This window comes from Betta splendens, chromosome 6 (genome assembly GCF_900634795.4).
Source record: "Betta splendens chromosome 6, fBetSpl5.4, whole genome shotgun sequence".
Taxonomy (NCBI): Eukaryota; Metazoa; Chordata; class Actinopteri; order Anabantiformes; family Osphronemidae; genus Betta; species Betta splendens.
This window is the reverse complement of record NC_040886.2, coordinates 10,845,074-10,872,162: the sequence shown is the minus strand read 5'-3', so window position 1 is coordinate 10,872,162 and position 27,089 is coordinate 10,845,074. Positions and strand designations below refer to the sequence as shown.

The window sequence follows — 27,089 nt, the reverse complement described above, 5'->3', positions numbered from 1 at the left end:
AACAAAGAGGCAGAACAAATTGAACCCATACAAGCTCAGTCTCTCTCTCTCTCTCTCTCTCTCTCTCTCTCCTCCCATCAACGCTAGAAGACTGCCTCCTCCTCCACTTAAGGCTGCGCCTCTCCACTGAATGCTGACTTTCGTCCCAACACTCTCTAACCCCACTCACTAACAGCGTGGCTGCCAGGCCGGCGAACTAACCCACCCAGCGGCCGCGCGCACTCTGCGCGCGCGCCAAATTCAAAGCCCGGGCTCTGCGCAAAAGCCGAAAGCAGGACTTCAGCCCGTGGTTGAGGATGCCCTGAGAGATGTGAGACAAACAGAAGCTGCAAACCGGGAACTGTGCGTCGCCGACCCAAACAGATGATGTATTTAAAGGATGACTTAGAATCCTAACAGTAGCTGAAAGCACAGCCGGGACTCGATGGATGCGGACAGACGGACTGATGACATTTCCAATGGGCGGAACAGCGCGTCTGTGCTTGCTTGCTAGTTTTTTCCAGGTAATATTCGTAATTAATAGGTAATATTGACACCACTTTGTGCTGATCCCGCTACACAGCAGCCACGAAGCTCGGTTTCTCCCCCTCAGGTGGTCCTGCTGACCTGCGAACAGCACTCCGGCCCCGTTAAGGTGGAACTTCTGTTCGACCCGTTCACTTCCGGTCGGGACCCGGACAGCTACACTGTCACCTGCCGGACCGCAAGTAACCATTTGGTGAGCAAGCTGGGGAACAATAGCAGAGATGCGCTGCTAGTTGTATTTATGACGGCTTTAACTTTAACTATGAGACACACCGCATGCCTAATATATTCACCTGCAGGTCTATGTGGACCCCATTAGTCCCTCAGCATGCAGCCCTAAATGCAGGATGTCACTGCTACTGGTCCGGGATCAGATGGGATATAACATCACAGTTAGAGCCAGCAAACATGACATGACGCTTGAAGCAAAGTCCTTTCACTTTGGTACGTGATCATCCCCCTAATATGATTGATTGGAATGTATATTACTGTATATACACTGATTTTAGATGCTTATGATTTCTTCTCTTCCAGTTCCAGTGTCTCTGTCTTCCCTTCGTCTGTACAGCACAACGACTACTGCCCTGCTGACATGGAAACTGGACAGATGCCACAGCCTGTCCTCTTTGAGTCTATACAACACTAATACACAGTCAGTCACACACGTCTTAGGCGTGCACTCCTCTGAGGCAGAGTCACGGATCGAAGTGAAAGGTCTCCAACCTGGCACCCGCTTCAAGGCCAACGTTGGAGTGAGCACGTTCCTCGAACAGCTACACGTGATTTTAAAGCAGCAGCTCAGTATCGGCGTGGAAACAGGTGTGGTATACAGTGATCGTCCACCTTGAAATCCAACACGTGGATTTGAATGGCAGACGCGTTTATCTCTGCCTCCAGCGCGGTGCCCTGCCGGATGGCTGGCCAGTGGGAGAAGCTGCTTCACGGTGAGAGGACGGGGCCTGAGCTGGAGCGACGCCCGGCAAAGCTGCAAACAGCTGGCGCCCAGAAGTCACCTGGCTGACGTGAAGACCCAGGACGATCTGCTTTTCCTGTCGTCTCACCTTCTGAGTCAAAACAGCCCGCTTCTCCTGTGGACTGGACCTCCTGACCAGCAGGTAAGACACCTGCAGGAGTCTTTTTTAGAAGCTAACATTTTAGGCGTCTGAGCCATCTTCATCTCATCAGTGAAAATGATGGAAGTGACTGACAATTAGACTCTAGTGCATGATGCCTTTCCTGTGCCGCTCCACAGGAGAAGGGCCGCTCCCTCCGGCCTGGTGGCTCATCAAGTAACAGCACAAACACTATAGATACATTGGGGGACGACATGGCGACCTGTTTTGTCCTTCAGAGGAACGCCACGGGACCAGGATACTTTCTCACTCCATTCTTCTGCAACATCCCACTACCGTTCATCTGCCAAAGCCAGAGTAAACAAACCTTTGACTCATCACAACTTTAGGAAACAATTCTTACGAAGTCACTTAACATTATTCTAATTTTGTTCATTTTATTATTTATTTTGTCCCAACCCTTTTCCTGTGTAACAGCTCAGAGGGTAAATAATTAAAACACAAGTGTGCTGTTATTCATTGAAGTCATAAAACGTCCCTTCCTCTTTATTTTGACCTCAAGTTTGCTATAGTGCTCCTCTGCTTCTCCCTCTCTCACAGACCCTGTGGTCCCATCCTCATTCTCCTTTGACCTGGTTCAGGTGACAGAGCGACAGGTAGAGCTTCGTTGGAGCGACCTCTCACCCCTGATGTCAGTTAATTATACATCCTTGGAGATCTTTCTCCAGTATCAAGAGGAAGAAAATGGCGAGTGGGCTCATGAGGAAGACAAAGGAAAGAGCCAGGGAAGCATTAAAAAAATTGTGAAAGTACCCATCTCCGTTTCCTCCAGAGGGGTAACGGTGGCAGGTCTGTATCCAGGGAGCATCTACTCCTTCACTCTTAAAGCCTCTCACCCTGCTGGCGCGTCCTGGAGCTTGGGACAAACACGGACTGCTTACACCAGTGAGTCCGCTGACAGATTACAGGCACAGCTCTTTCTGTCACCAATTTCATTTTAAAAATGTTTATGTTCCTATTTCACAGGACCTCTGTCTCCACAAAATATCACTGTCGGCTCCATTACAGTCAGTCAGATCAGCGTTCACTGGATGCTGCCACAAGCACATTACATGGCTGGATGGACATTTGTTGTACGCTATTTGGACACGTCTTCAGGACGAGAGTGGATAGTTGGGATGACCAATGTCTCCAGGTCATCTGAGACTCCCGGGTCACACACTGTCGTCATTGGAGGGATGGAGCCTTACAGGAAATACATGGTTGAAGTGAATACAGTCACCCTGCACGGGATCGAGAGCTGTGCCCAGGTGCCTCTGACTGCACAGACCGGTGAGCATAAAGGTCTTTTCAGGTCTCAGTCGATGCTTATCGTTAGGATTCATTAAGTTAAGAAATAATTAATTAACTGTATTTCCTCTATTGCGCCTCATAGCGGCGAGCCCCCCTAGTGGTCTGAAGGTGACGAGCGCCACTGGAAATTTGACAGTCTGCTGGTCTCATCCGCCTGATGGCCAGCCGGATGGTTATAATGTTACATTCCACCCGCTTCACAGTCCCGGTGCTTTCTCACTCTGGATAAACCAGTCCAGCCCCGGTGCACGCCGGGCAAATCTGTCCATTTGCATTGATTTGGGCACATTTACTCCAGGTGAGACTTATAAAATCGGAGTGGTCTCACTGAGGGGAGAAGCCAGGAGCCAGAGCACCAGCACCATGCATACCACTGGTAAAATACCCACAACATAGAAACCACCTCTACTATCCTGGTGTTTACATGCTATGAACTATATGTGTTTCTGTGTGTGCAGCTCCACTAGGAGTTCCGGTAGCAGTCCCACTGCGGGTGGGTCCGACCTCAGCCCAGCTGTACGTGCAGCATCCCCAGCTTGGCCTGATGGATGGAGCGAGCGTGTGCGTGTGTCCTGGGCTGTGTGCAGCTGCGTGTGAGGGGCCGTGTGAGCACCTGTGCACCTGGTACTCCCTGGCAGCCGGCGTTCACGTCATCACCCTCAGCAACCTCAGTCCTGGTTCGGAGTACCAGCTCAAGGTGCACAGCACGAGCCGAGCGCAGAGGGGACCCCCGTTCTACAGCCTCCCCTTTAAAACAGGTGAGTGCCTTCGCACATGTAGTATTGAGCAACATGCGTGCGCTCTTTCGAGTGAGCTGTTTTTCATCAGAAGATCGTTCAGATATATGAAAACAAATGCAAATGCAAAATTTCTGACCTACAGTTCCAAGCTCATATTTTACACTGGTTGGGTTGTGCATCATTAAGCAGACGGATCCCTTTGTGACAAACCTAAAATAAAAGCACAGCACTGATGTGGCTGAGCTTTTCCTTTCTGCTTCCAAGATGAAACAAGACAGACTCCCGGAGGAGCACATCCTCTTTGAATCTCTTTTTCAAACAGCTACAAACTTTTTATGTTTTACTTCTTTTATCCTCTTTTATTATAATTTGCCTTTAGTTTGAATGTGTGGCATATTTTGTTTGTTTTTTTGTTTTTTTTTACTTAACATTTGTAAACACATTCTTTTCATTATTGCAGTAATGACACACACACAGGTTTTTTAAAATATCCCGACTAAGCTAAGTAGTATTTTAGGAATGCCAGAGGAATAATTACATATGGCTTGTGGGATATGGCTTGTGATTCTAGGTCTGTCTCCTCCCAGCAGACTGAGAGAGGGCTCGGTGACAGATTCATCCGTTGAGCTGCTTTGGGATCCAGCACCAGGAGAAGCTCACAGCTATGAGGTCATTTGTCTTAACTGCGACCCTTCGCACATGGTAAACAAAAAAAATAATCCTCCCTCTTATCATTTAAAAGCTTTAATGAGGATGAACATTTGATGTGTTTCATTTTTATACTACAGGTGCAGAAGGTGTTCAGTCAGAGCGCGGTGTTTTCTAATCTGACTCCTGGCAGGCTCTACCGCTTCGCCGTACGAACAGAGAAGGAGTCGTTCGCCGACAGCTCCCCTGTCTCCATCAACATCACGGCAGGTAAACACACACACACACAGCGCTCGCACGTCGCTCACGCCGCCTCCTCTGCTAACCACGCGTGATGCTGTGCTTTTTTAATGTGGCAGCACCCAGCCCCGTGGACCTGTCTCTTGTCAATAAAAGCGCATCATCTATCAACATTAGCTGGGGAACGGTCAGGGGAGAACTGAACGGGCTCAGCCTGTCAATCCAAAACCAGACATCCACTCAAGAGCTGATGATTTCGCGCCAGGCGCCCAGGTCAGTGTTGACAGCACACCTTGTTACTGCTGCTCGTGGGTTTGTGTGAGCACATGCTGGAAAACGCTGACTGTGTGTTCACAGGTCGCATACGTTCAAAGGCCTTGGTCCCGGAAGCCAGTATTTAATTGAAGTAGCCAGCATCAGTGGGAAAAGGAGAAGTAAACCTGCTTCTATGACTGTCCAAACTAGTGAGTATTTGTACTAGAACACCAGCAGGATTGTTGTGTATTTGTTTATACCTTTGGAGTCAGTTTAGTTGATTCAGGACAGAGGCATTTTAGTACGTACAGTAAAAGTTGAAGGGACTTGTGACAGTGATGATGTCATATGCTAACTGGGTTCTTCCCTCCAGTCCCAGCAGCACCACAGGAAGTGGCTCTTCCGGAGCAGGTGGTGACGTCTGTGTTCGTCACCTGGAGGGCACCTCCGGGGCAGGTGGAGGGTTACAGGGTGAGGCATCGGTTGCTCCAGCTCGCTAAGTTCCAGACAGACGTGCGCAATTGTGTGCGACTTTGTTGTTCGTCTCATACGCAGACGTTGGTCCAAATGTTTTTTCAAGGATAAAGGAGGCCACTTGCGTCAGGTTTCGCACTCACCTGTTGGTTACCTAGCAACCGCTGTCAGTGTACCACGGCTTCAGTTACCAGCACTTTAAAGATGTATGAACTCTGCAGAGCCTCAGCCAATAAGAATGACCAAGCACATTGCATACAGGTGGATACTGATGGACATTTCGCTTTTTTAAATCCTTCTATATTTCTTCACAGCTTGCTCATGGGCTGTGGTCTGTGGACAAGAAATCGTGGAGCGAGGTGTTTGTCCAGAGCACAGCTTATGAGATCAGTGATTTGATTCCAGGGTCGGACTATGGTGTCAGCATTCAGAGCGTGCTGGGTTCAGACACCAGTCAGACCGTCAGCAGGGAGTTCAGCACACGTAAGAGCTGCACGCCCCCCGTACAGTGCACAGGACCACTCACAGAAACATACAGGCGAACAACGAACAAACGAGCTGCACGCATTGATGTTTCCAGGCCCGGCCGGACTGTGCAGCCTCCATGTGGACAACGTGAACGCGTCCTCTGTCGCTCTAAGCTGGGACGCTGCGTTGGGAGAGTTCGACTTTCACAGAGTCACGGTGGCCAACGCCTCAGTCACGAACACGCTCGTCATACCCAGGGAGGCGCGGGTTGCTGTGGTTACGGGGCTGGCGGATGGGTGCAGCTACAACGTGAGCGCCGAGCGAGTGCGAGGGGTGACGACGGGGAGCGCTGCCTTCCTGACTGTAACCACAGGTAGCCCACATATATCAACCACCCCCCACCCACCCCCCATTATCATCACGCACCCTGATTGCCTCTTCATTAAATTACAGATACTTCAACCACTTCTCTCACTCTGTCTCCTCTTTCTGTCCTCCATGAGTGCCGGCCCCCGTGAGAGGATTTCGTTTTGTGAATGTGTCTGCACATTCTTTCTCGCTGCTGTGGGAGCAGGCAGCGGGGTGTGTGGATCGTTACCAAGTGAGCCTGCTACCTAATCAGGGGACGGTCGCGGTCCGGCCTGCAGCCCATGGGTACATACAGGTTTGTACACACGCTCATATCTAAAAGCATCCACAAGCATGTTTGAAAGGGAGGAGGTCAGACACAATCTGTGGACTGGCACACAGGTAAACATACATGTATTATCTCTCCTCCCCTTCAATCAAGTCCCACCCCGTACCGGCCTCTTCCGACTGCCAGGTGTCAGATACCCCCCAGAATGTAACTTTACACACACACACACACACACACACACACACACACACACACACACACACTGCACAGAGCACCTAGTTGAGTAATAGATCTCATTATTTATTAAGTTGGCCTCATGAGCTCAACCCTGAATCATTCATTTGCCTAAGCAGCTCTCCCCAGAGAGCAAACGAGACCTGAGGGAGAGCATTAGCCCCTTGCTAACGAAAAGACACGTCACCTTTCCTGGTTATCCACTAAAACTGGAAGAGCTGAAGATCTGCGTTTTTTATCCAGTGCCTGGACGACTAACTCTGTGACTTTTTGCTCATACCACGCGCCAGCTTTTAGATTGGAGCTAGGCGCGTGCGTTCACCTCAGTGGATTACCTGTAGACCTTTTGGCAAGGCCTCATAGCTGCTGTGACCAAACTAAAGCTAAGCCTGCCACCAAGCATGGACTTGCGCTCCCTCGTCCTTCTGATTGCAGTCACACTGGAGCAGGGGCACTCGCAGGTAAGAAGTGAGGCAATCTGATGGTAGATGTTACAGTTTTAATCGTTGTGAATGGAGAACGTCTCAGGCTGTTAAAATGAGGGCATGAACGCACGGGTGTAGGAAAACAATGTCTGAGGTACTGTAACATAAGGTGTGTGACACACTGCAAATGTGCCGTGTCCCAAATACTGTACAGGAAACACATCATCGGTCTCTGATGTAAACAAATATATGAAGGCATAACAAGTGCAGACACAAGATGTCATCCATTAACAACACGCAGCACGGTGGAGACTGAACGCCACAGGATGAAAAACGGCAGGTGGTTGGCTTTCGTTTAATTCCGTGTCCGCTTCAATTCACAGGCCAATGTGAACAATGTCAGTCCAGGGACTCAGTACAATGTCATGGTCACAGCAGCGTCCTCCTCCAACACCAGTCCTGGAGTCAGCCGCATGATCAGCACCAACGACAGCGGTGAGACGTTTGTTGTCGTTGTTTGGCTGGCTTTGGTTCGTCAAGGCCAGTACAGTGCACACTAGTGGTGTGCCAGGATCGAGTTTTACATAATAACAATAATGTGTCATATTGTGTTATTGTTAATTCACAGCAGAACACAAATGGTCAACACTCTCTGTTTTCATAATAAAATGTCTGATCATGATAAAGCTCTGGCAATACAGAATTGTGAACTTTTAATGTACATTTATTAGGATTAATTTCTAGTTACCCTTTTGAAGTTTCCCCCAAATTTGGGATTTGGAATTTTTCTGGTGTGTAATTTGATATTGAAAAACAGTATTAGTCTTTAATTTGGTTTTAAATAACATGACTTTGGTGCATAATGCAACACTAGAAGTTCCTCATTCTAGGGGAAGTACTGGAGTATCACAAAGATCATTTACCGTATGTTTTAGGATTTATGGGTAGTTAAACATGTAATTTGATACTGAAAAATAGTATTAGTTGGTTAACTTGAGTAACAACATCAAAATACCAGACTGAGACTGATATTTCCTCATTTTAGAGGAAGTAGTATCATGTCAAGATCTGTGTACTTTTACTGTATAGTATTAGTGGTTAGTCTTTTTTTATCAAGTGATAGTACTGTACATGCTCCACAAGTGTCACAAAATTATTTTAGTTATTAATAAACAAATGCAGTGAGCGTGACGTCCTGCAGCAGAGCTTTGTCTGCCTGGACCAGCAGCCTCTAGTGTGTGATGGGGCCATTGGGTTCTACTTGTTCTGTGGATTTACAATTAAAACAGATGGACTGTTATCAGTGACAGTATTTCATTTTAGGAGATGGATGGAAATGCCCTTCATTATCTTAATACACGCTGCTGTCTGAGACCTGCAATCATTGATAATACATGTTTTTTTCTTACATTGTCATAAATACCATTATCGCAAATATCATGATATAATTTTGAGGCGCCTTATCGCCCACCTCTAGTGCGCACGCACACGCACACACACACACACACACACACACACACACACACACACACACACACACACACACACACACACACACACACACACACACACACACACACACACACACACACAGGATTTAGTACAGTTGCTGGGTGCTCCCTCCTCTGCTTAATTCCTTTTAGGTAACTTAAACCCAGGCTTTTGAACCACAGGATGAATGGGTCTGCAGTGAATGTCAGTAAAATGCCACTGCTATGTGAGCCCTTATTCATCAGTTCAGCCTTAAACACACACACACAGACGCGTAGAATCAGCAGCACTATTTGTCAAATGACTGATGCTGGGTAATGCTTGGTGGTGATGTCCAACGTTGTTATTAATGAAGCGATTTCTCCTCTCGTCTGCAGTTCCTGGTCCGCCTGTTAATCTAGTTGGAGACGCAGTAGGTTCCAACGGTATTCTGCTCTCCTGGACCATGCCAGATAACGCCAGAAATGTTGAGGTCTATGTTATCAGGTAGTTCCTTGATACGTATCTATTAATCAGTCAGTCAGAAAGTCGTTCTGTGCTGAGCTTTACTAACTTCGTCTAGGCATAAATCTAATGGGTTCCACTGAGTTCACCTAATGTGATTTTCATAATAGTCTTTTAATCTTTAATAACTTCAGTAAATGTTGTAATACTAGCATAAAGAAACCTAGGCTACAACATTGCTTCTTAAAGATACGTATGCTTATTATTAGCAAAGTTGGTACAAGTCATTATCTAAAATTACCCAGTTAAATAAGTGCAGCTTAGATTGAACTATTGTTGTACTTAATTCATAGTGAATGTACTCCACTGTACTGTTTGTTTGCAGGTACAGGGAGGTATGTCCCTACCCTGATGTCACCTTCACAGAGCTGACCAGGAACCTCTTCATACCAGAGACTCTAATCACAGACTTCATCTCAGGTTCCACGTACTTCATTCAGGTAGGAAGCATAAATCATGACTAGAAATGTTACTTCCTTAACACTGTAACCCTTTTTTGAGCATAATGTTTTCATGCTGAAAGATTTTTATGGGTTTTACTGTTGTATTCTTTTTATTTACACATTTTTACAGCATTGATGCAGTATTTGTGTTTCTCATAGCGAAGCTAATCCTGGAAAATCTACTTCAGAGCCCACAGGACCCCACTGTTCTCTTGATCTAGCCGAATAAGAGTATTTGATCCTGATTGTATTATTAATCAGGTAAACAGATCTATGGATAAGCCGCGGCTCTTTCCACTGACTGTTTTCACTGAGCTTGAATGGGATCGCGCTTATTAGTTTTCAGAATTCATTAACCTGCCGTGACCTTCATACGAATGGACTCTGACTGACACACGTGGTGCTCATACCTGCACACGCTGTACGTGTGTGCGTGTCGTGTTACCGCACCTTGTCATGTGTGTGCTCCACTTCTAAGCCGCACGGGAAGCCGGACTCAGGCGCCTTTGTTTGACACCCGATGAGCAGCGGATTTCCAGTGAACGTCATACAGTAATATTTGGAAAAATGAGAAACTCTGCCCTGAATCATTTTCTGTGCACAGGTACATTATGTGTTCTCCGTCTTCACACTCCAGACCTGATGAATTCATCGTGTCTCTCTGTAGGTAGCAGCTGTGTCTCCTGCTGGAAAGGGACCATTCAGCGAGGGTCACTATGTAAAGACCGCTGAGTCTCGTGCGTATCTGTTGATGATGATGATGATGATGATGATGATGATGAGGATGATGATGATGATGATACGCGTGTCTGTTTGCAGCCCCTGGCCTGGTCACCAACCTCACGGCGTTTGCTCATAACCACACCTTCGTGGTGGTCACCTGGTTCCTGCCGCACCGCATCAACGGCCTCATCACGAAGTTCGCCGTCAAAGTGAAGTTCGCGCAGGGCAAAGGGGGCCACATTCGCACCGTGGAGATCAACGCGGAGGACATCATGACCGTAGCGCTGCCTCACTGCAATGTACGGTAGTCTCATCTTCGCTGAGCAGTAGCTCTCTGCCTGACAGCTGGCCTGACTCATTTTGTGTCTCTATTGTAGGATGCAGCTGATATCCTGTCCCGCGCGACTCTCAGTCCCCTGGACATCACTGCTTCGTCTCCCCCCATCACTCTCTCCGCCGTCCCCCCCTCTGCCTCCTGGAGCGTCCCTATATCTGTGGGAATTGATCAGCTGCGGCCTTACACCGCCTACCTGTTCGAAGTGTCGGCCTTCACGTCCGAGGGGGAGGGTCAAATAGCCTCCACCATGGTCCGCATGCCAGAATCAGGTGAAAGCAGAGGCTTTGGTCAACATCATTCTCTTTGTGGTTTCTCTGATCACTCACTTACTGCTGGTGTCTGTTTGTGTGCGGCAGCGCCGGAAGACCCACCACAAAACTTTGCTGTACTGAGTATGACATCAAGAGCGATTACTGTGTCCTGGAGTTCTCCAAGGAACATCACTGGAAAATTCACTTATGTTCTCTACCTCTTCGGACCTGCAGGTTGTTAATTAAATACAGAAACACACTTTCATGACTGGATGTTAAATAAGAAAAGCACAGACTGCTGTATTTCTTGTATTTTCTAGGATATTTGTATGAGAACAACACAGCAGACCTGCGCTTCGCTTTCATGGGTTTGACTCCCTTCACAAGGTACAAAGTTGTCGTGCGAGCCAAAGCTGCAGGAGAAGTGGGTCCAGCGGCCGAACACCTGTTCATCACACCCGCCGAAGGTACGGACACTTCCACAGATACGCAGCTTAGTGTCTCTCTGTCTGAGTGGGAGCAATACCTGCCCCTGTGTTTGTGTCGCTAGCACCCAGCGCAGTGCGGGGCCTCATTGCCGTAGCCAAGGATTCGGTTTCCATCCTCGTGAGCTGGAGGATTCCAGCCCAGCCCAATGGCCCCATCACACACTACAGGCTGCTGGTCCAGGCGGACAAAGCTCTGCTGCAGGACATCACGCTCACTGCAGAGGTAGGCAGCCAGGTTTCACATCTCCCCACTGCAGCCGAGTCCCGAGACCAGTAAGTTTTAATAACACTTACTCTATTGTTCTTTCTTCAGAACACAACCTTGGTGTACGACGATGTGGCACCCCCCAGTTCCCAGATTCGCAGTAGGAGAAGTGAGGAGCCACTGACCACATCGCCGTCGGCTTTCACCGCTACTGTTTCTAAACGCACGCTGCCCGACTCCAGCTTCACGACCGCTGACCACGTCACTAGCACCTACAGTCAACCTATGGCTCAATCCATGGTCACAGAGAAGCCTGGAGCCAGTTACGCCTCTGCTTCGCACACCTCCAGCTCACATACTCAGTCTGCTGCCTCTGAGGCTTTGGGCTCCTCTGCTCATTCATTCACCACCGTGCCACCCGCGACGCTTCCTTCCTGGCTGACAACACGGTCAGATTCTGAGGACATGACCTCAGACTCCTCCCCCTCGGGCCTAACCCCGAATCAGCCCCGCCTCTCCACACGCGATGCTATGACGGCATTCTTGTCGACACGCAGCGCAGCATCGTCTGTTCCTATAGGTGGGCTTCTGCTGACATGTAACGCTGCCTCTCGGCATTCTGCAGCCTCCCATATTGTTTGCTGCACGTGTGTGTCCTGCGCGAGCTCCTCCGTCTGACTCTGTTTGCACATTGCAGGGGTTAAAGTGAAAAAGGAGGCAATGAATCTAACCGAGGAGTTGTCGTACCTGGTGTCAGAGCTGGATCCCTTCACCGAGTACATGTTCAGGGTCTCTGCTTCCACCACTGTGGGGGAGGGTCCTGCCACGTACATAACCGAGAAGACCAGGGAGCAGGGTGGGTGGGCACATCTACAGGATCAATTGGCTGTAAGAAACTCAGTAAAAGCTCATAGCCTGTGCGTCTTCTAGTCCCCAGCTCCGTGCTGGACGTTTCCTACCAAAACATCAGCTCCACTTCCATCCTGGTGACCTGGGCTCCTCCACTAAACCCAAACGGACGGATCACGCATTACACCGTCTATGGCCTCAACCTTCACAGGGATCAGGCCCTGAGCTGGAAAACAAACAATACCAGCATACTTATAACAGGTTTGCAGAGTCCCGTCCAGTTATTCTGACAACTGTAGCTATAAGAATAGCTATGGTACATCATACATGTCTGTTCTGGTGTGTAGATCTGGACAAGTATACTGGTTACAAGTTACGCGTGGCTGCATCTACAGCTGTGGGGGAGAGCTCCCTGTCTGAGGAAGATGACGTCTTCGTCTACACCTCAGAAGACGGTATGTACTACACAAAACACAAGACAGATCCAAAAACACGTATTTACCCTTTCATCACGATCATGTCTCATTTATCCAGTACATTTGTAATTAGATGTCAGTTTAATGTGATGAATGTTGGTGTTTTACCCTCAGAGCCTGACTCCCCCCCTGTGGACCTCACTGTGGTGGACACCAGTCCCTCCACCACCACACTGACCTGGTCTGCCCCAGAGAAGGCAAACGGGCTGATTCAGTATTATGAGGTGCTGTATGAGAACGAGTCCTTCTCTGCTTTGGTAAACGCGTCCACCAACAGAGTCACCCTGACGAATCTGAGGCCATTTTCCCTCTACAACGTCTCTGTGAGGGCGTACACGCGCTACGGCCACGGGAATCAAACATCAGACACTTTACAGCTGCTGTCCGGAGAGGATGGTGCGTACAGAATGACAGCACACACCCACAGAAATGCGCATATCAATTGTCCTTCATTAGCTGTTAGTGAAGGTGCATGTGTTGACTTGTCTCTCCAGTCCCAGGCAGTCCTCCGTACGGCCTCGCCTTCGAGTCGCTCAGTCCCAGTGAGGTGAACGTCACCTGGCGGCCTCCCCTGCTGCCCAACGGGGTCCTCACCCACTACAGCCTGGAGCTGTGGAACTCCACCCACAGCGTGAACCTCACGACCGCGACCCACTACATCTACATCACTCACCTGAGGAAGTACGCGCACTACCGCGTCTCGGTGCTGGCGCACACGCGCGTGGGGGCGGGGAACCACAGCAGCGAGCCGCTCAACATCACCACGCTGGAGGACGGTGAGCGGGGCGGGCGGGGCGGGGGAGGGGGCGTTAGCGCCGATGACACCATGACTGGCTGAGGGCTTTGGAGGGCGTCCGACCGAAGCACGCTCCCCTCACTTTTTTCTCCCACCTCACTTGAACCTCTCTGTTTCAGCTCTCCTTAGCGTTGTTGCATCACAGGTGTGGATCCCATGCAGCCGCCGCCGTCTGACGAGCACAACTAACCCGTTTTCATTTCAGGGGACTGCTCTTCTTCACTTAGTGGCTTCTGTACATGTGTGCTTACTCTGATGGGCCCCGGTCCTGTTTGTGTTACGTTACTGGAAAGTCTTTGTCCTGCGTGTCAGCTCCAGGAACTCCTCCTCAGTTTCTCCACGCCATAAAGCTGTCTGATTACGAGGTCAAGTTGTCATGGCAACCGCCAGCCGAAGCCAACTCCGACATCCTCTACTACAGTGTCAGAGTTTGGTGAGTTATTTACTTTGCTTTGCCGTCCCAGTTCAAAGCAGTACAAGGAAAAAGGAAAACAAATGTAATGCAACACGAGCGTTTGTGCTCTCGCTCAGGAATGAAACGACTGAGCTGCGGCAGAACGTGACGGGGACATCGGTGGTTATCGCCGTGGATTCTCAGAGTGCCTCCGTCTTCAGCTGGACCAGACTGGGTGACTGGGCTTCACCAGCACCTTTGCACTTTGATCATGACCGCGTTCCGATGTCTGTCTTTTCTACACAAACAGAAAAACCCCTCCCTCTGAAACCTCTTCGCTTTGTCTGCAGAGCCCTTCGACCCCCCCGGAGACATGACTGTCGTTAACGTGACCGCCTCCTCTGTGACCGTGCTGTGGAGCAAACCTACAGAACCCAACGGGATCATTGTACACTGCAGCATTTTCTACTCTCAAAACAACACCGAGGCCGAGCAGGTGAGACATGAAACCTAAGCTCCACAGCACAGGATGCTCATCTGGTGCTGAGGAGAATTTTTTCTCTTCCCCCACAGACAGTTCCTGTCTCGGTCCCCCCCGCTCCGGATTCACCCCTCTCCTACACTCTGACTTGCCTGGTTGAGGGCACGAACTACACAATATGGATGACCTCCAGCACTGTGCAGGGGGACGGAGGGGTCCGGAGTGAGCCGCTAGTCGTAATCTTATCTGAGTATGGTCAGTCAGGCCCACACACACAAATACACGCACATCACCATTATATATGTCGTTAAAACAAATAGACAAGACATACATGTACACGTAAAGAACCACACATACACATAAAGAACCACACATTAAACCCAATATTTTGCACACTTATATGAACTTTAACTGGAGGGCTGGTCTGCACCCTTTTTTAGAATTCTTTAACTTAAAAAAATTACATAAAAACGTGGTGGAGGATGTAGCTTTGAGCCTATTAGTGAGAGGAGCCCGTCTGGATCTGTTTTTATCCACCTGTGACCTTTTTATGTTTGTTTTCCCTTTTTACCAAGCGTGGAGGAAGACGAAGACGATGATGGAAACCCAGCGAAAACGAAAGCGAAGACAGACGATCCTTTGTTGACAGAGAAAAAAACAAATCCTGCCATACTTTAAGAGCCTCCACGCTGTGCTTATGCTGCAATTGCGTCGTTACCGTGGAAACCATAATTACCATATCCACACATAATATGTTGTTGTGCTTTGATATCCTCAGCGAGGAATGAAGTGTTTGTTTTTATGTGATTTTGGGAAAAAATGGTGCAGACAGCTGCTGCAGCTTTTGCGCTTAGTCTCATACAGTTTCTACAAACGTGCACTTTGTCGTTTCGCTGACGTTGTGTTTGTGGATTGTTCGCTGTCACACACTGACTCTGTATCTCTGCCTGTGCTCCAGCTGCTCCGCTCTCAGCCAAGCACCGGACATCCAGGGCACCTTGTCTCTCTCACACAGACGGACGAGGCTCGCCCCCCCCCCTCGGGCTCAGACCCCCACACACGCCTGGCCCCTCACAGCCACTCATTCGTCTCACTCATCTCTGGCGTCTGCCTCCTCTTTCCCTCTTGAACCTCCCCTGTTGCTTCCCCTCTGTGCACCATGTGTTGTGATGATGAACAGGATGAGTATTTTCTCCTCAGTCAGTTCTTCTCCTTCGCCTCTGACGGCGCCGTTCGTTTTTTAGGGCCTCGACTCTGTGTTTGTTTACTGAGCTGTTTCACTTTGCTGTTTGCTGTGTTTCTAGACAAATGTCATGCTGTATTGTTTCACTTGATTTACTGTTGTTGGTTTTGTCAGCTGCAACAATGCCGCCAATGATCCTGCCTCTGCCTTAGACAGATAATGATGATGATGACTGCTGTGCTGTTCATTCTCCCTTCAATGTTTATGGTTGATTGATGCCTTGAATCATTGTGTTATAGTATGATAACCTCTTATTAAAGGCACTTATTTGTGTACATTAACCGTGGTTAATGTCAGTAACACGTTTCCATTTGTTCCTTTTATCAGTGCCAGGTGACTCTGTCCGGAACCTGACGGCCCAGATCTTCAGCTCCACGGCCATCATTGTCAGCTGGGAACCTCCCCTGGAGCCAAACGGCCGCCCATACTACCTGCTCACCTTACAGGAGGCCAGCCCCCCCGCGGACGCATCCAGCCAAGGAAGTCCGGCCGTCAACAACACAATCAATGGTACCACCTCTGACGTCATCTACCTATTTACCAAACTCAGGAAGTATTTCCCTTATGTTCTGACCGTGATCCCGGCAACTGGTGCTGGCCTCGCCTACAACCACAACAGCACTATGGAATTGAGAACAGATGATGATGGTAAGTTGACCGACGTAATCTCTTACTAAGTGTGTTCTGTGGCTCCACTGTGACGACGTGCATGTGGGGGTGTTTCTTTTCAGTTCCTAGTTCCGCTCCCTTACTGGTGTCCATCAGGAATGTGTCCTCGACCTCCATCGCCGTGACATGGGAGCCCCCTCTAGAGGCCAATGGGGAGATAAAAGAGTATACCCTCACGCTTTACGGCCCTGGTGGTTCCAGCATAACACAAACCCCCAACACCTCATTCGTCTTCACTAAGCTGCTTCCATACACGGCTTACAACCTCACTATAACAGCTGCAACGCGCAAAGGCCCAGGGCCTGCCCTGCCTCTGCAGCTGCACACTGATGAGGGAGGTAGGTTGGAAAGCAGGCTTAATGTTTGAGGATTTAAACCTACTGGATTTACTGCGTGCACGCGTCTATCTCCTCCATCTGCCCGAATGTGCGTTTCAGGGCCAATGTCCCCTCCCCTCAACCTGACGATATACAACCACACGGCCGTCTCCGTGTGGCTGAGCTGGGAGCCTCCCCTGGAGCCAAATGGGGTGGTGATACAGTACGGCTTCAGGATCCTAGACCTCATCACACACACCGTTACACATCAGGTACCATTAATTTCACACGCTAAAAGCCACTCCGCAGTAACGAAAACCCGCGCGCAAACACACACTGACCGGAGGAAAACACACACAAACCAGACTGGCAGTGGTTCTAATTTCACACTCCAGATACCACTTAGCGGTAACATTTGACTCAGCACACGCCTGCACTTACTGTATATGTGTTCTAATACAAATGCTATTATTCACTCTAGCAGTCCGGATTGGGTGATGTAATCTTATAATTTTTGTTTGTGTATAGAATTCAACTGGTCCATCAACCACAGAGCATCTATCAGGCTTCAGGCCTCACAGCTCCTACGAGATCAGTGTTTACAGTTACACAAGGGTGGGCCATGGGGATCAGTTCAGCAGCCCTGTGACCTTCACCACCAATGAGTCAGGTAAAGTCCACACAGCCGGATTCTCACTGTTGAAAGCTCAGGTTTCCATCGAAGCGTCAGAATGAAAGTTGCTCAAAATACAGAACCAGAGCACGAACGCAACACATTCCTGACGGGCTTAATTCAAAGCCACAATAAAGGATGTGTGAATCAGCTAATGAACACATGTGCCTTCCTGAGGATGTGCAGATGGGCGAGCTCTCTGTTTGCCAGTAATTAAAGCTGGCGTTAATGATAGCGTGCAATTAAGAACGGCGAACCAGCAAATAAATAAAAACATTAGAATAGTTATCCATAAGGAGCCTTCAGAGCTTCCAGCACGCTCACACTGATGAAGCTGAAGATTTTCAGCTTAAATTAATTTATGTTTCCATATACAACTTCAAAGCACATCTCTGTTAGCCTATGTGATGCAATAACTACAGTATAAGCTTAACTTAAACTCAGCTTCCTTTAACTCTGGGTAAATAACTAAATACTACAATGATGAGTTTGTGTCTCCGTCTGCAGCGTCTGATGCCGTGGGGAACCTGTCTTGCTCTGGGGTGAGCTGGGATTCAATCAGACTGTATTGGGAGCCTCCTGAAAACCCCAATGGGCAGATTATTGAATACGAGGTTCTAGTCAGGGGGGGCGTGGAATCGCGCACACTACATACTGACCTGCCAGGGTACAACATGACTGGGCTGGCACCGGACCAGGAGTATGCAATCACGGTGGCTGCAGTCAACTCCGCAGGAGCCGGGGAGGGCGCGAACTGCACCGCCTCCACGCTCGCAGAATCAGGTAATCAAGCGACGACGCGCGGCTGATGGTCCACCAGGAGGCACCGAATTAATACGAAACCCTTTCTCCTCACAGTCCCGGCTGCCCCTCGCTTCCTCGCCGCATCCCAGGTCACCCCCAGCAGCGTGACCCTAGACTGGGCTCCGCCGCTCTCCATCCCAGGCCAGCTGAGGGCCTACAACATTAGCGCCCAGCTCCTTTTCGATCATTGCAGCCCATCCGCTGCACAGGGCGAGCTGCCCCCAAACTGCGTGGACCGTGAGTTCACAGAGATAGTGAACGCTTCGGATAGCGGCAGAAAGAACCACACGCTTCGGGCCCTGGCTAAATACAGAGAGTACCGCTTCAGAGTCGCTGCCGTGACCAACGCTGGAGTCGGGGAACATTCACCCTGGATTTATCAACGCACCTCTGTTGGAAGTAAGAACCCCACAGAACTACGTGGTTAGTCAGGAAGTCGGACGTAATATTTGACGAGGAAGTCAGTGTCCTGTTTTGGGCAACGCTCCATCAGTAAGATTCATATAAGCTGAGTCATTTCACTGACATTTGAATGTGTTTCATCCTTGAAATCTCCCCCAATAGATCCAAGCTTGAGTCTTGCTTTAATGCTTTTTAATCCTCCTCAGTGTACAGCATGTGTTTTGTCTTTCTGTTGTTTCGTCCCTCAGACCCTGATTACCCTCCCCGGGACCTAAACGTGACCCCCACCTCCAACAGTCTCCACGTTGAGTGGAAAGCTCCAGATGTTCTCTCTGGACCGACTTCGTATCTTGCAAAGGTGATCTTGTGTTAAATCGGAACAGACGCGCACGCTAGCGCGGACGTGCTGCTAATAAAGCGTAAGACGCGGATGTTCTCAGAGCAGGTCAACAGGGGTTTCACGTTGTTCAGTTGTTTTAAAATGGCGGGAGCTAAACACCAGGTCTGCATTCTGTATGTGGAAGGTAAATGCTAAGCGTTGTGCTGCCCTGTGCTGTGATGTCAGGTGGTCGGTCCTGGTTTGAACGTCTCACTCGTCCGGGCTCCAGGACAGTTGATGACCGTCGTTGTGGGCAATCTGACTGCTTTCACCCAGTACTCTGTGACCGTTATCGCCTTCACGGGCCCAGTGGAGCACGCTGCCAGTGAGGGGAAAGCCGTCGGGCCGCATGAGGTTCGAACGCTGGAGGAGGGTACGTGGCGTTTAAATCGGTCGCTCGCCCACCTGTGAGCGCCTCCGCACGGCCGTGATTAATCATTCCCTGCGTCTTTCGCCGATGCCAGTGCCAAAAGACCCACCGAAGAACGTGACCGTGTCGCTCATCCCAGAGGAGGTGAACAGTGTGAAGGTGACCTTCGTCGCCCCCGAGGAGCCCAATGGAAACATCACCGTGTACTTCGTGTGCGTCTATGACAAGGACCAGCTGGTGATGAACATCAGCCTCGACAACGTCCAGCGACACAATAACACGCTGACTGCTGTCATAGACGGCCTGAAGGGAGGACAGAACTACAGCATAAAGGTAACGCCGACAGAAGCCTCCTCACTGAGCTCCCCCTCGTCGAAGCCTCTATTTTCTTGAATTCATATTTGTCTGTCAGATTTCAGCAAGGAATGGAGTCGGCAGTAGCCCCCCAAGCCAAGAGGTCCACATAACTACGGGCATCAAAGGTACGGGTGTTTCCTCTCCCCGTTGTTGCCCAGTGCGTCTGCAGGCAGCTGTTCCGACAAGGCGAACGTTACCCCAACGTGTCGCCACGTCTGCCTTGCTGAGCACAGAGGCTCCGCTTAATCCAGCTATTCTTAGCAGCTGCTAGGCTAAAATCAGCTCCTCGCACCGTAAACGCTGTGTGTAAATGCCGCCCTGCGCTCTCACGTGCGTGCGTTCCAGCCCCGGCCAAGCCAACCCAAAAACCCCAGGCGGTCCACGGTCCGGTTGCCACGGTAACCCAGAGGAGTTTCCCAATCCGCAAGCCTGCCTGTTTCTATAGTGACGATCATGGACCAATCGCGAAAATTCAGGTCATTGTGGCCGAGTCAGTAGGTATGACTTCCCTTCCTCATCACAAACATTGACAGCCATCACTTTCTGTTGGCTGCGTTTGAGCACTGGTTGTGTTTGTGCCTTAAGCCTCCAGCAGAATGTTGTATGGCAGTAAGTCACTCTGTCAGACAATATAAGCACAAAGCTGAAGGGCTTAATGTCATGAGGAATTTGACTTGGATTCCCAGTGAATTCCTCGCTAACATCCGTCCCGTTACAGTGAAGGACATCCAGAATGTGACCAACTGGAAGCAAGCGTTCATACGTCCCGCCCCTTACCTGACTGACAACGGCTTCAAAAACCCGCCGTGTCCGTCCAGGATGGCGGCGGCGGGCGCCGGCACGCTCATCACAGACGCGGACATATACGTGGTCGGAGAGGACGACGCCTGCGAGGCGGAGAACAACACAGAGAACCTCTGCAACGGGCGTCTTAAGCCCAACACAGCCTACGTGTGAGTCGAGGACGCACACACTCGACCACACAACAACTAATACGTTTGTGGTGCATACAATGATAATTATGTCTTCACATGGGCCAGGTTTAAGTTTAGAGCCACTAACATCAAAGGACAATACACAGACTCAGACTACTCTGATAACGTCAGAACCACAGGTATTTATGATCAGCTCTGTATCACCAGCTCTTATTCTTTGGTGGCGACATTGACTCTTGTCTCGGGTTCTGCTCGTCCTTGTAGGAGACAAGCTGTTGACCCGAGAAGAACAGATCATTCTGGGAGTTCTGCTCTCCTTCTGTCTGGCTGTGTTACTCATCATAATCATTTGTAGCTCAGTCAAGTAAGATTCAGCTTCAGTGGATTGATTGCACGTTGCGTAGTTTTGTGTTTTTTTAATTTACCTAAATAAATACCTCATTTATTTGACCGACACCGCTGTCATCAAATGCCAGGCTTCACCAGCGCAAGAAGGAGGGCGGGACCTATTCCCCCAGGGAGGCAGAAATCATCGAGACCAAGTGTAAACTGGATCAGCTGATCGCCGTGGCGGATCTGGACCTTAAACAGGAGAAGCTCAACCGGTACGTCGTTCCTTCTCGTCTAAAAGCATCACCTCAAACACACCGCACACGCATTTCTGGCGGCTGCGGTCGTGGTTCACACTCCGTGAGTCAAGGCCCAATTTAGCTGCTCCAGACAAAAGGAAAGAAACAACAGAAGCCTCTTTAGTGCAGCCAACTTGATGCGTGCTCCTGCCAACGCAAACTCTTCCAGCGTAGTAGTGATGGTGCAGAAACGGAGCAGCAGCGGCGGCAGCACTGTGTCACAACACGGCACCGCTGTGGCGTTCGTGTTTACCTTCCATTCTCTGCAGAACAGACGTACAACACGCCCGCGTCTCCCTAAACGTCCTCGCGTACGCATTTCTAGCGTCGCGCCCGTCTGCTCTTGGTCTTTTCTGGCGCGAATCAAACGCAGCCACTGTGTTGGCTCTTCCTCCTCACGGTCGCGCTCGACGTCGAGATCAGTGGCAGCCGGAGAGAAGCGAGAAAGCAACGGGCGCCGGAGCAGGAAGCAGCCTAATCCAGAGACACACAGATTTCAGTTTCCTTATAAATAGATATAATAACAACGCACAGTTTAACCAACAACCAATCACAAAATTCATCATATGCAGAAGCCTCAAACATTAGACGTTCACCATGATGTCCTTTCATGTGCCGTGTCTCTTTGTAGATCTGTTCCTGAAATAATAAAAAAAAATCATGCAGATGCTGAGAATAATTTCCCATCCGCTCATTTCATGTGTCAAACTTCCCCCATCAGCGACTGTGGGCTTTGGACAGACTCACTGTTCAGCTGTCTTCAAAGTTCACGCTGGCTTCATTAAGGCAACGCGCTTCTCTGTTTGTCTGTCACTGGCTTTTCTTCATGCCTTGGACAGTGAGGTGTGATCTCTATGAATAACGTCCCTCTGTAACCAGCTGGTCTTAATAATAACACACTCCTTCTGTGCATTAACTTGCTTTGGCTTTATTTCTCTCTCACTGACTGCTTCTCTCCCTTCAGGTACTCTTCCTTCTTCTTTAGGCGGAAAGAGATTTATGTCATTCAGTAAGTCAAAGAGCATGTGTGTGTGTGTGTGTGTGTGTGTGTGTGTCATATTCTGACGTGCATACGTTGTCCGCATGCTGCCCTCCACTCTGCATCCACCTCCTCAAGCATCTAAACGATGCCGACGTATTCGCCCCCTGCTCCCGTTGCTCCTTCACTGGCGGGGATTGCAACTGACACCCCGCGGCTCGAGACCGCTTTAATTTGTTTACCCGCTCGCTCGCTCCCTCGAAATAAGCCGGGGAGGCTTAGCGGCCTTGGAGGGCGCACGTGGCGAGCTTCATCAATGGCTGACCACCCGAGTGGCTTCAAATCAGCCATGAACGCAGGCGACACGCGAGCGCAACATCTGCCTTCGCTGCTGTTTGCGTATCCTTTCAGAATAAAAGTATGCGTTTATTTAAAATGGCTAAAGTTCATAGGATGTCACCCACTCGTTGCCAAGCGTATGATCTCAGCTGTCATACTTCAGTTGGACCAGTGTGGGTTGGGAACAGTGGTCTAATTTGTTCATTTCGGTCTATTTTTGTTCAGGCTCCTCAGCTACAGGAAATCGCTCAAGTAAGTCATCCTGCATAAATAATGTAAACATGCACGCAGCAGCTGCAGCGCGGATCAACATCACATGTTGCAACCTAGAATACATTTACAGAAATAGTGTAATGGTGTGGATTCTTTTGGGTTCTTACGCTCGCTCTACTCCTCTGTCAGGCCCATCAACAAGAAGTCTTTTCTGCAGCACATAGAGGATCTGTGCGCCAACGACAATGCCAAGTTCCAGGAAGAGTTCGCTGTAAGCGTTTGGCTTCATGAATAATAAACAGGGAGCCGCTTTCTACCAGAAATACAGTATATGAGATGAAGGTTGCACAGCGCTAAGCCGATCAATTGCTTCCTCACTGGTTCTCTTGACCTGAGCTCATGTCAACACACATTACATAACGCCCTTTACTGCGTGTCCAGGAGCTTCCAAAGCTGCTGCAGGACCTGGCAACCACAGACGCTGACCTGCCCTGGAACAAGTCCAAGAACCGCTTCCCCAACATCAAACCTTGTAAGTGCTGAGGCAGACAGTATCTACCAGACAGTGATATGAGAGTCTTTATTTCTATGTTTTGGCTCTAACATTAAAATGATTTCACCCCCCCCCACCAGACAACAACAATCGAGTGAAGCTCCTGTCAGAACCGGGCACTGCAGGGTCCGACTACATCAACGCCAGCTTCGTCTCTGTGAGTACATCTTATGAGACGTTTAAGGGCCTGAAGTCAGCTCGGAGGAATGCTTCCATTTGCGTCATTAGAGGTTCTGAGGGTAGTTTTTCAGCTAAAGTTTGAGGTGTTTGCTCCACATATTTCCGCATCCCTCCCCACCTTCTAATTCTGTCACAGATAAAAGCCTCGGCCTGTTTTTCTGCCTTCAGGGCTACTTGTGTCCTAATGAGTTCATCGCCACCCAGGGACCTCTGCCTGGCACAGTGGCTGACTTTTGGAGGATGATCTGGGAAACAGGAACCCGCACCATCGCCATGCTCACGCAGTGTTATGAAAAAGGCCGAGTACGTCACGAGCGATATGATGCGGTTATGAAACACTCTGGTATCAGTATTCAGGGGACAAGCTGGGCTCTGATTGGGCTCCGTTACAGCTCTGTGACCAGATCTGTGTGTGTGTGTGTGTGTGTGTGTGTGTGTGTGTGTGTGTGTGTGTGTGTGTGTGTGTGTGTGTGACATTTCAGATTCGGTGTCATAAGTATTGGCCTGAGGATAACAAGCCAATGACGGTGTTTAGTGACATTCTCATCTCTAAAGTGTCGGAGGAAGTCCTTCCTGACTGGACTATTAGGACGCTGAAAGTTGAAAAGGTGACAGAGCTGGTCGTTATATCGATGTCATTATTGTGATTACAGCGTAAATACAGTTGCTGATGTGAATTCCATAATGTTTCACGTCTTTCCGGGGGCGCAGCATGGACACCTTGTGCTGGTTCGACACCTCAACTACACTTCATGGCCGGAGCACGGGGTCCCAGACTCCTCCAGCACCCTCATCAAGTTCGTCAGAGCCGTCCGAGCCCACAGGCACGACAACACGCCCATAGTGGTTCACTGCAGGTAGGCTGGCCGCCCCCTCACTCACACGCCCCTGACCCTACTCCCTGTTTGATCATCGCTGTCTGTAGCATTTCTGCTTATAAATGACCTGCTGCGCTTTGTTGTTCTCTCACCGTTGTTCAGCGCCGGTGTGGGACGAACGGGTGTGTTCATGGCTCTGGACCACCTCATCCAGCACGTCAGAGATCACGACTTTGTGGATATTTACGGCCTGGTGGCGGAGCTGCGCAGCGAGAGAATGTGTATGGTGCAGAATCTGGTGAGCCACGGTTTCCACTCTGTCTTTCAATATCGCAACTTTATAACTAAAGACTCAGCAGAAACGCAAATGGCAGCATTGTTGTCCTACTTCTCAGTGTCCTGCTGGAATTCCATTCGCATAAAGAAGTATCTGGAAAATTCCTGTTTTGATTAAAGGAAAGATCTGCCAGCAGATTAAAGGCCCATACTGAGCAGGATTCCCTCTCTTTAAACAGCACAAGCCTTCCCTAAGATGAACCCATTATTTATAGACCAGCAGGCTGCGTTGTTTCTAGATGGTACAGTGTGTAATCCTTGGTGTTTACATTTTGTCAGTGTGCTTTGAGCCCGCAGCGCCGAGCGAGTACATAATTCATTGAGACAGCAGTGCTCCCTGTGCCACGTAGCATGTTCTGGTGGACCAGCATTTGCATACTGCAACATATACACCCGTGGCAGTGGCAGCTTATGTCTTCCACATCACAGTTGGAGCCTGGAAGGCTTTTGTTGTTTTTAAAGAACGATGCAACGAAATATGCAAATGTGCTCTGTTATGTTTGCATCTGGAGAAACAACACATCATCAACACCAAAATGTATTTTTTCTTGTAGATGACATGACTGTACAAAATGCATCAATGCAGGCGTTGGCTCAGTCTGGTCTTAATATTGAATAATGCATTAACTATATTAAAGGTTGTAAAATGTGTCCCAGGCCCAGTACATCTTCCTGCACCAAAGTATGCTGGAGCTTCTGAACAACAAAGGCAACAGTCAGTCCATCTGGTTTGTAAGCTACTCGGCTCTGGAGAAGATGGACTCCCTGGAAGCTATGGAAGGTAAACAACACGGACAAACTCAAAGACACGCACCCACCGCACGCTTCTCATTCTACACACACTGGTCCTCAGGTGATGTTGAACTGGAATGGGAAGAGACCACTATGTAAAGGGAGAGGGATGCCGGCCTGTCTAGATGTGACCAGTGCACAGACCCTGGATGGGACCACCTGAGTGGGAGCAGGCGGTGAGCTGTCTGAGCGGTCCGTCAGCTGTCCAAGACTTCGTTGCTCCACTTTAAACCACTTTTTAGCACAGTTCTCCCTGTACTGATTTCAAAGAGCGAGAGAAACAAAAAGGGACAAAAAGGATTTCTGAAGAAACAGGGATGAGAAGCAAACTTTGAGCTAAGTGGCGGTTTATCACATCTGTGAGCCTAAAGGTACTTTGCACAAATTGATTTCACTGTGTATTGTAATTACTTTACTATGTTAATATCATTGATGTTTTTGTAAAATAATTTATTAAGCCAAAAAGGTTTTTTTTTCGCTTTCTTTGTAACTCTGCCTGTATTGTGGTGTTATTTAATCTTTCTCAAGTGTGATTTGCAGAAATAAATTGACTTGTATTTTTTCAGGCCTTGATCCTTAATACTAAAAGATCTCTTCTCAGATATAGTACTGTGGAAGTCAATCATGTGCACACACACACACACAGAGTTACACACCTCCTGATATTCCTCAAGTCGGATTCAATATTGCTTTGAGGTTGACCTCATCCTCTAATGAATGAGTTCACCCGGTGTGTGGAGAGGGCACAGGAACGCCGACGTAGACTGATTTCCCATAAGTGCCTTCATTTCACCGTCCTCCCTGCACACCTGGTCCACATTCCTTCATCACAGAGGCTGGCAAAGATATCCATGCCGCTGCTGCCGAGACAACATCGATCAACATCGTCAAACGCAGCCAAGCATCGCGGCGGACACGTCTGAGACTGAGAGTAAAAACTACTTTATTCTTTCATTCTCTTCAAACAGAAAAATTAGAAATATTCCAGTAGTAAACGGATCTTTAAGAAATCTCCTTTTTAGAAACATCGTGAGGGTGCAAAGACTAATGACAGTGCTCCACAGTGAGGATGCAGGTTGGTGCGTCTCCGTGACAACTGCGGAGAAGGCGGAGGCTCGGGGGGTGGGGGGTTGGGGAGGAAGCAGAGAAAGGGGACAGAATGACATCAATCGACCCGACATGCCCTGACAATAATGATACAACCACGTAATTGAAGTCCCCCCCTTTGTACTGTAAATGAAAAAAAAAACAAATCTCATGCTGTATAGTACATGTCACTCAGAGCTTAAGGTAAACAAAGTAGGAAATCAAGCCATTTCCGAGGTGAATGTAAGCTGGATTTGCTTTGGCAGCTACCGGATGTGCACGTCATCAGTAGCAGTGTGGATATGTTTGTGTGTATATATATATATATATATATATATATATATATATATATATATATATATATATATATATATATTATATATATATATATATATATATATATATATATGTATATGTATATGTATGTATATGTAGTATATGTATGTATACATACATATACATACATATACATATATATATATATATATACATACATAGACATACA

General features: G+C 48.8%; 1 protein-coding gene across 5 annotated transcripts; it reads left to right on the top strand.

Annotated features, from left to right (window-relative positions):
- Window positions 1-132: 132 nt before the first annotated feature.
- Window positions 133-26,100, top strand: ptprq (protein tyrosine phosphatase receptor type Q). Of its 5 annotated transcripts, none has more exons than XM_055509371.1 (63): window positions 133-503; window positions 593-718; window positions 825-969; window positions 1,060-1,344; window positions 1,423-1,640; window positions 1,778-1,955; window positions 2,199-2,543; window positions 2,625-2,930; window positions 3,034-3,327; window positions 3,410-3,709; window positions 4,263-4,393; window positions 4,480-4,609; window positions 4,699-4,852; window positions 4,937-5,043; window positions 5,208-5,305; window positions 5,623-5,791; window positions 5,889-6,149; window positions 6,280-6,440; window positions 7,456-7,567; window positions 8,941-9,049; window positions 9,393-9,507; window positions 10,178-10,247; window positions 10,330-10,532; window positions 10,611-10,839; window positions 10,927-11,055; window positions 11,142-11,288; window positions 11,372-11,532; window positions 11,623-11,683; window positions 12,212-12,370; window positions 12,445-12,624; window positions 12,711-12,818; window positions 12,954-13,235; window positions 13,334-13,615; window positions 13,948-14,068; window positions 14,167-14,264; window positions 14,380-14,525; window positions 14,603-14,765; window positions 16,081-16,401; window positions 16,485-16,760; window positions 16,860-17,011; window positions 17,268-17,409; window positions 17,920-18,195; window positions 18,271-18,615; window positions 18,867-18,976; window positions 19,184-19,370; window positions 19,462-19,700; window positions 19,780-19,849; window positions 20,070-20,222; window positions 20,443-20,677; window positions 20,765-20,838; window positions 20,924-21,023; window positions 21,136-21,264; window positions 22,253-22,297; window positions 22,832-22,858; window positions 23,009-23,090; window positions 23,261-23,351; window positions 23,453-23,529; window positions 23,721-23,855; window positions 24,035-24,160; window positions 24,264-24,409; window positions 24,533-24,668; window positions 25,364-25,487; window positions 25,560-26,100. In XM_055509371.1, the coding sequence occupies exons 1-63, from the start codon at window positions 429-431 to the stop codon at window positions 25,595-25,597; spliced, it is 10,194 nt and encodes a 3,397-aa protein (XP_055365346.1). In that variant the 5' UTR covers window positions 133-428; the 3' UTR covers window positions 25,598-26,100. The 5 variants fall into 5 exon arrangements, with proteins under 5 accessions (XP_055365346.1, XP_029010468.1, XP_055365345.1 ...); XM_029154635.3 differs by having other exon boundaries at window positions 11,623-12,094; XM_055509370.1 differs by lacking the exon at window positions 20,070-20,222 and having other exon boundaries at window positions 11,623-12,094.
- Window positions 26,101-27,089: the final 989 nt, after the last annotated feature.

Excerpts from the sequence above, each read along its gene's own strand:
- ptprq (XM_029154635.3), top strand. The coding sequence starts at position 429 with ATGCGGACAGACGGACTGATGACATTTCCAATGGGCGGAACAGCGCGT. Across the intron at positions 5,792-5,888 it reads CAGCAGGGAGTTCAGCACAC|GCCCGGCCGGACTGTGCAGC; the intron begins GTAAGAGCTGCA and ends TGATGTTTCCAG. Across the intron at positions 18,196-18,270 it reads CTCCACGCTCGCAGAATCAG|TCCCGGCTGCCCCTCGCTTC; the intron begins GTAATCAAGCGA and ends TTCTCCTCACAG.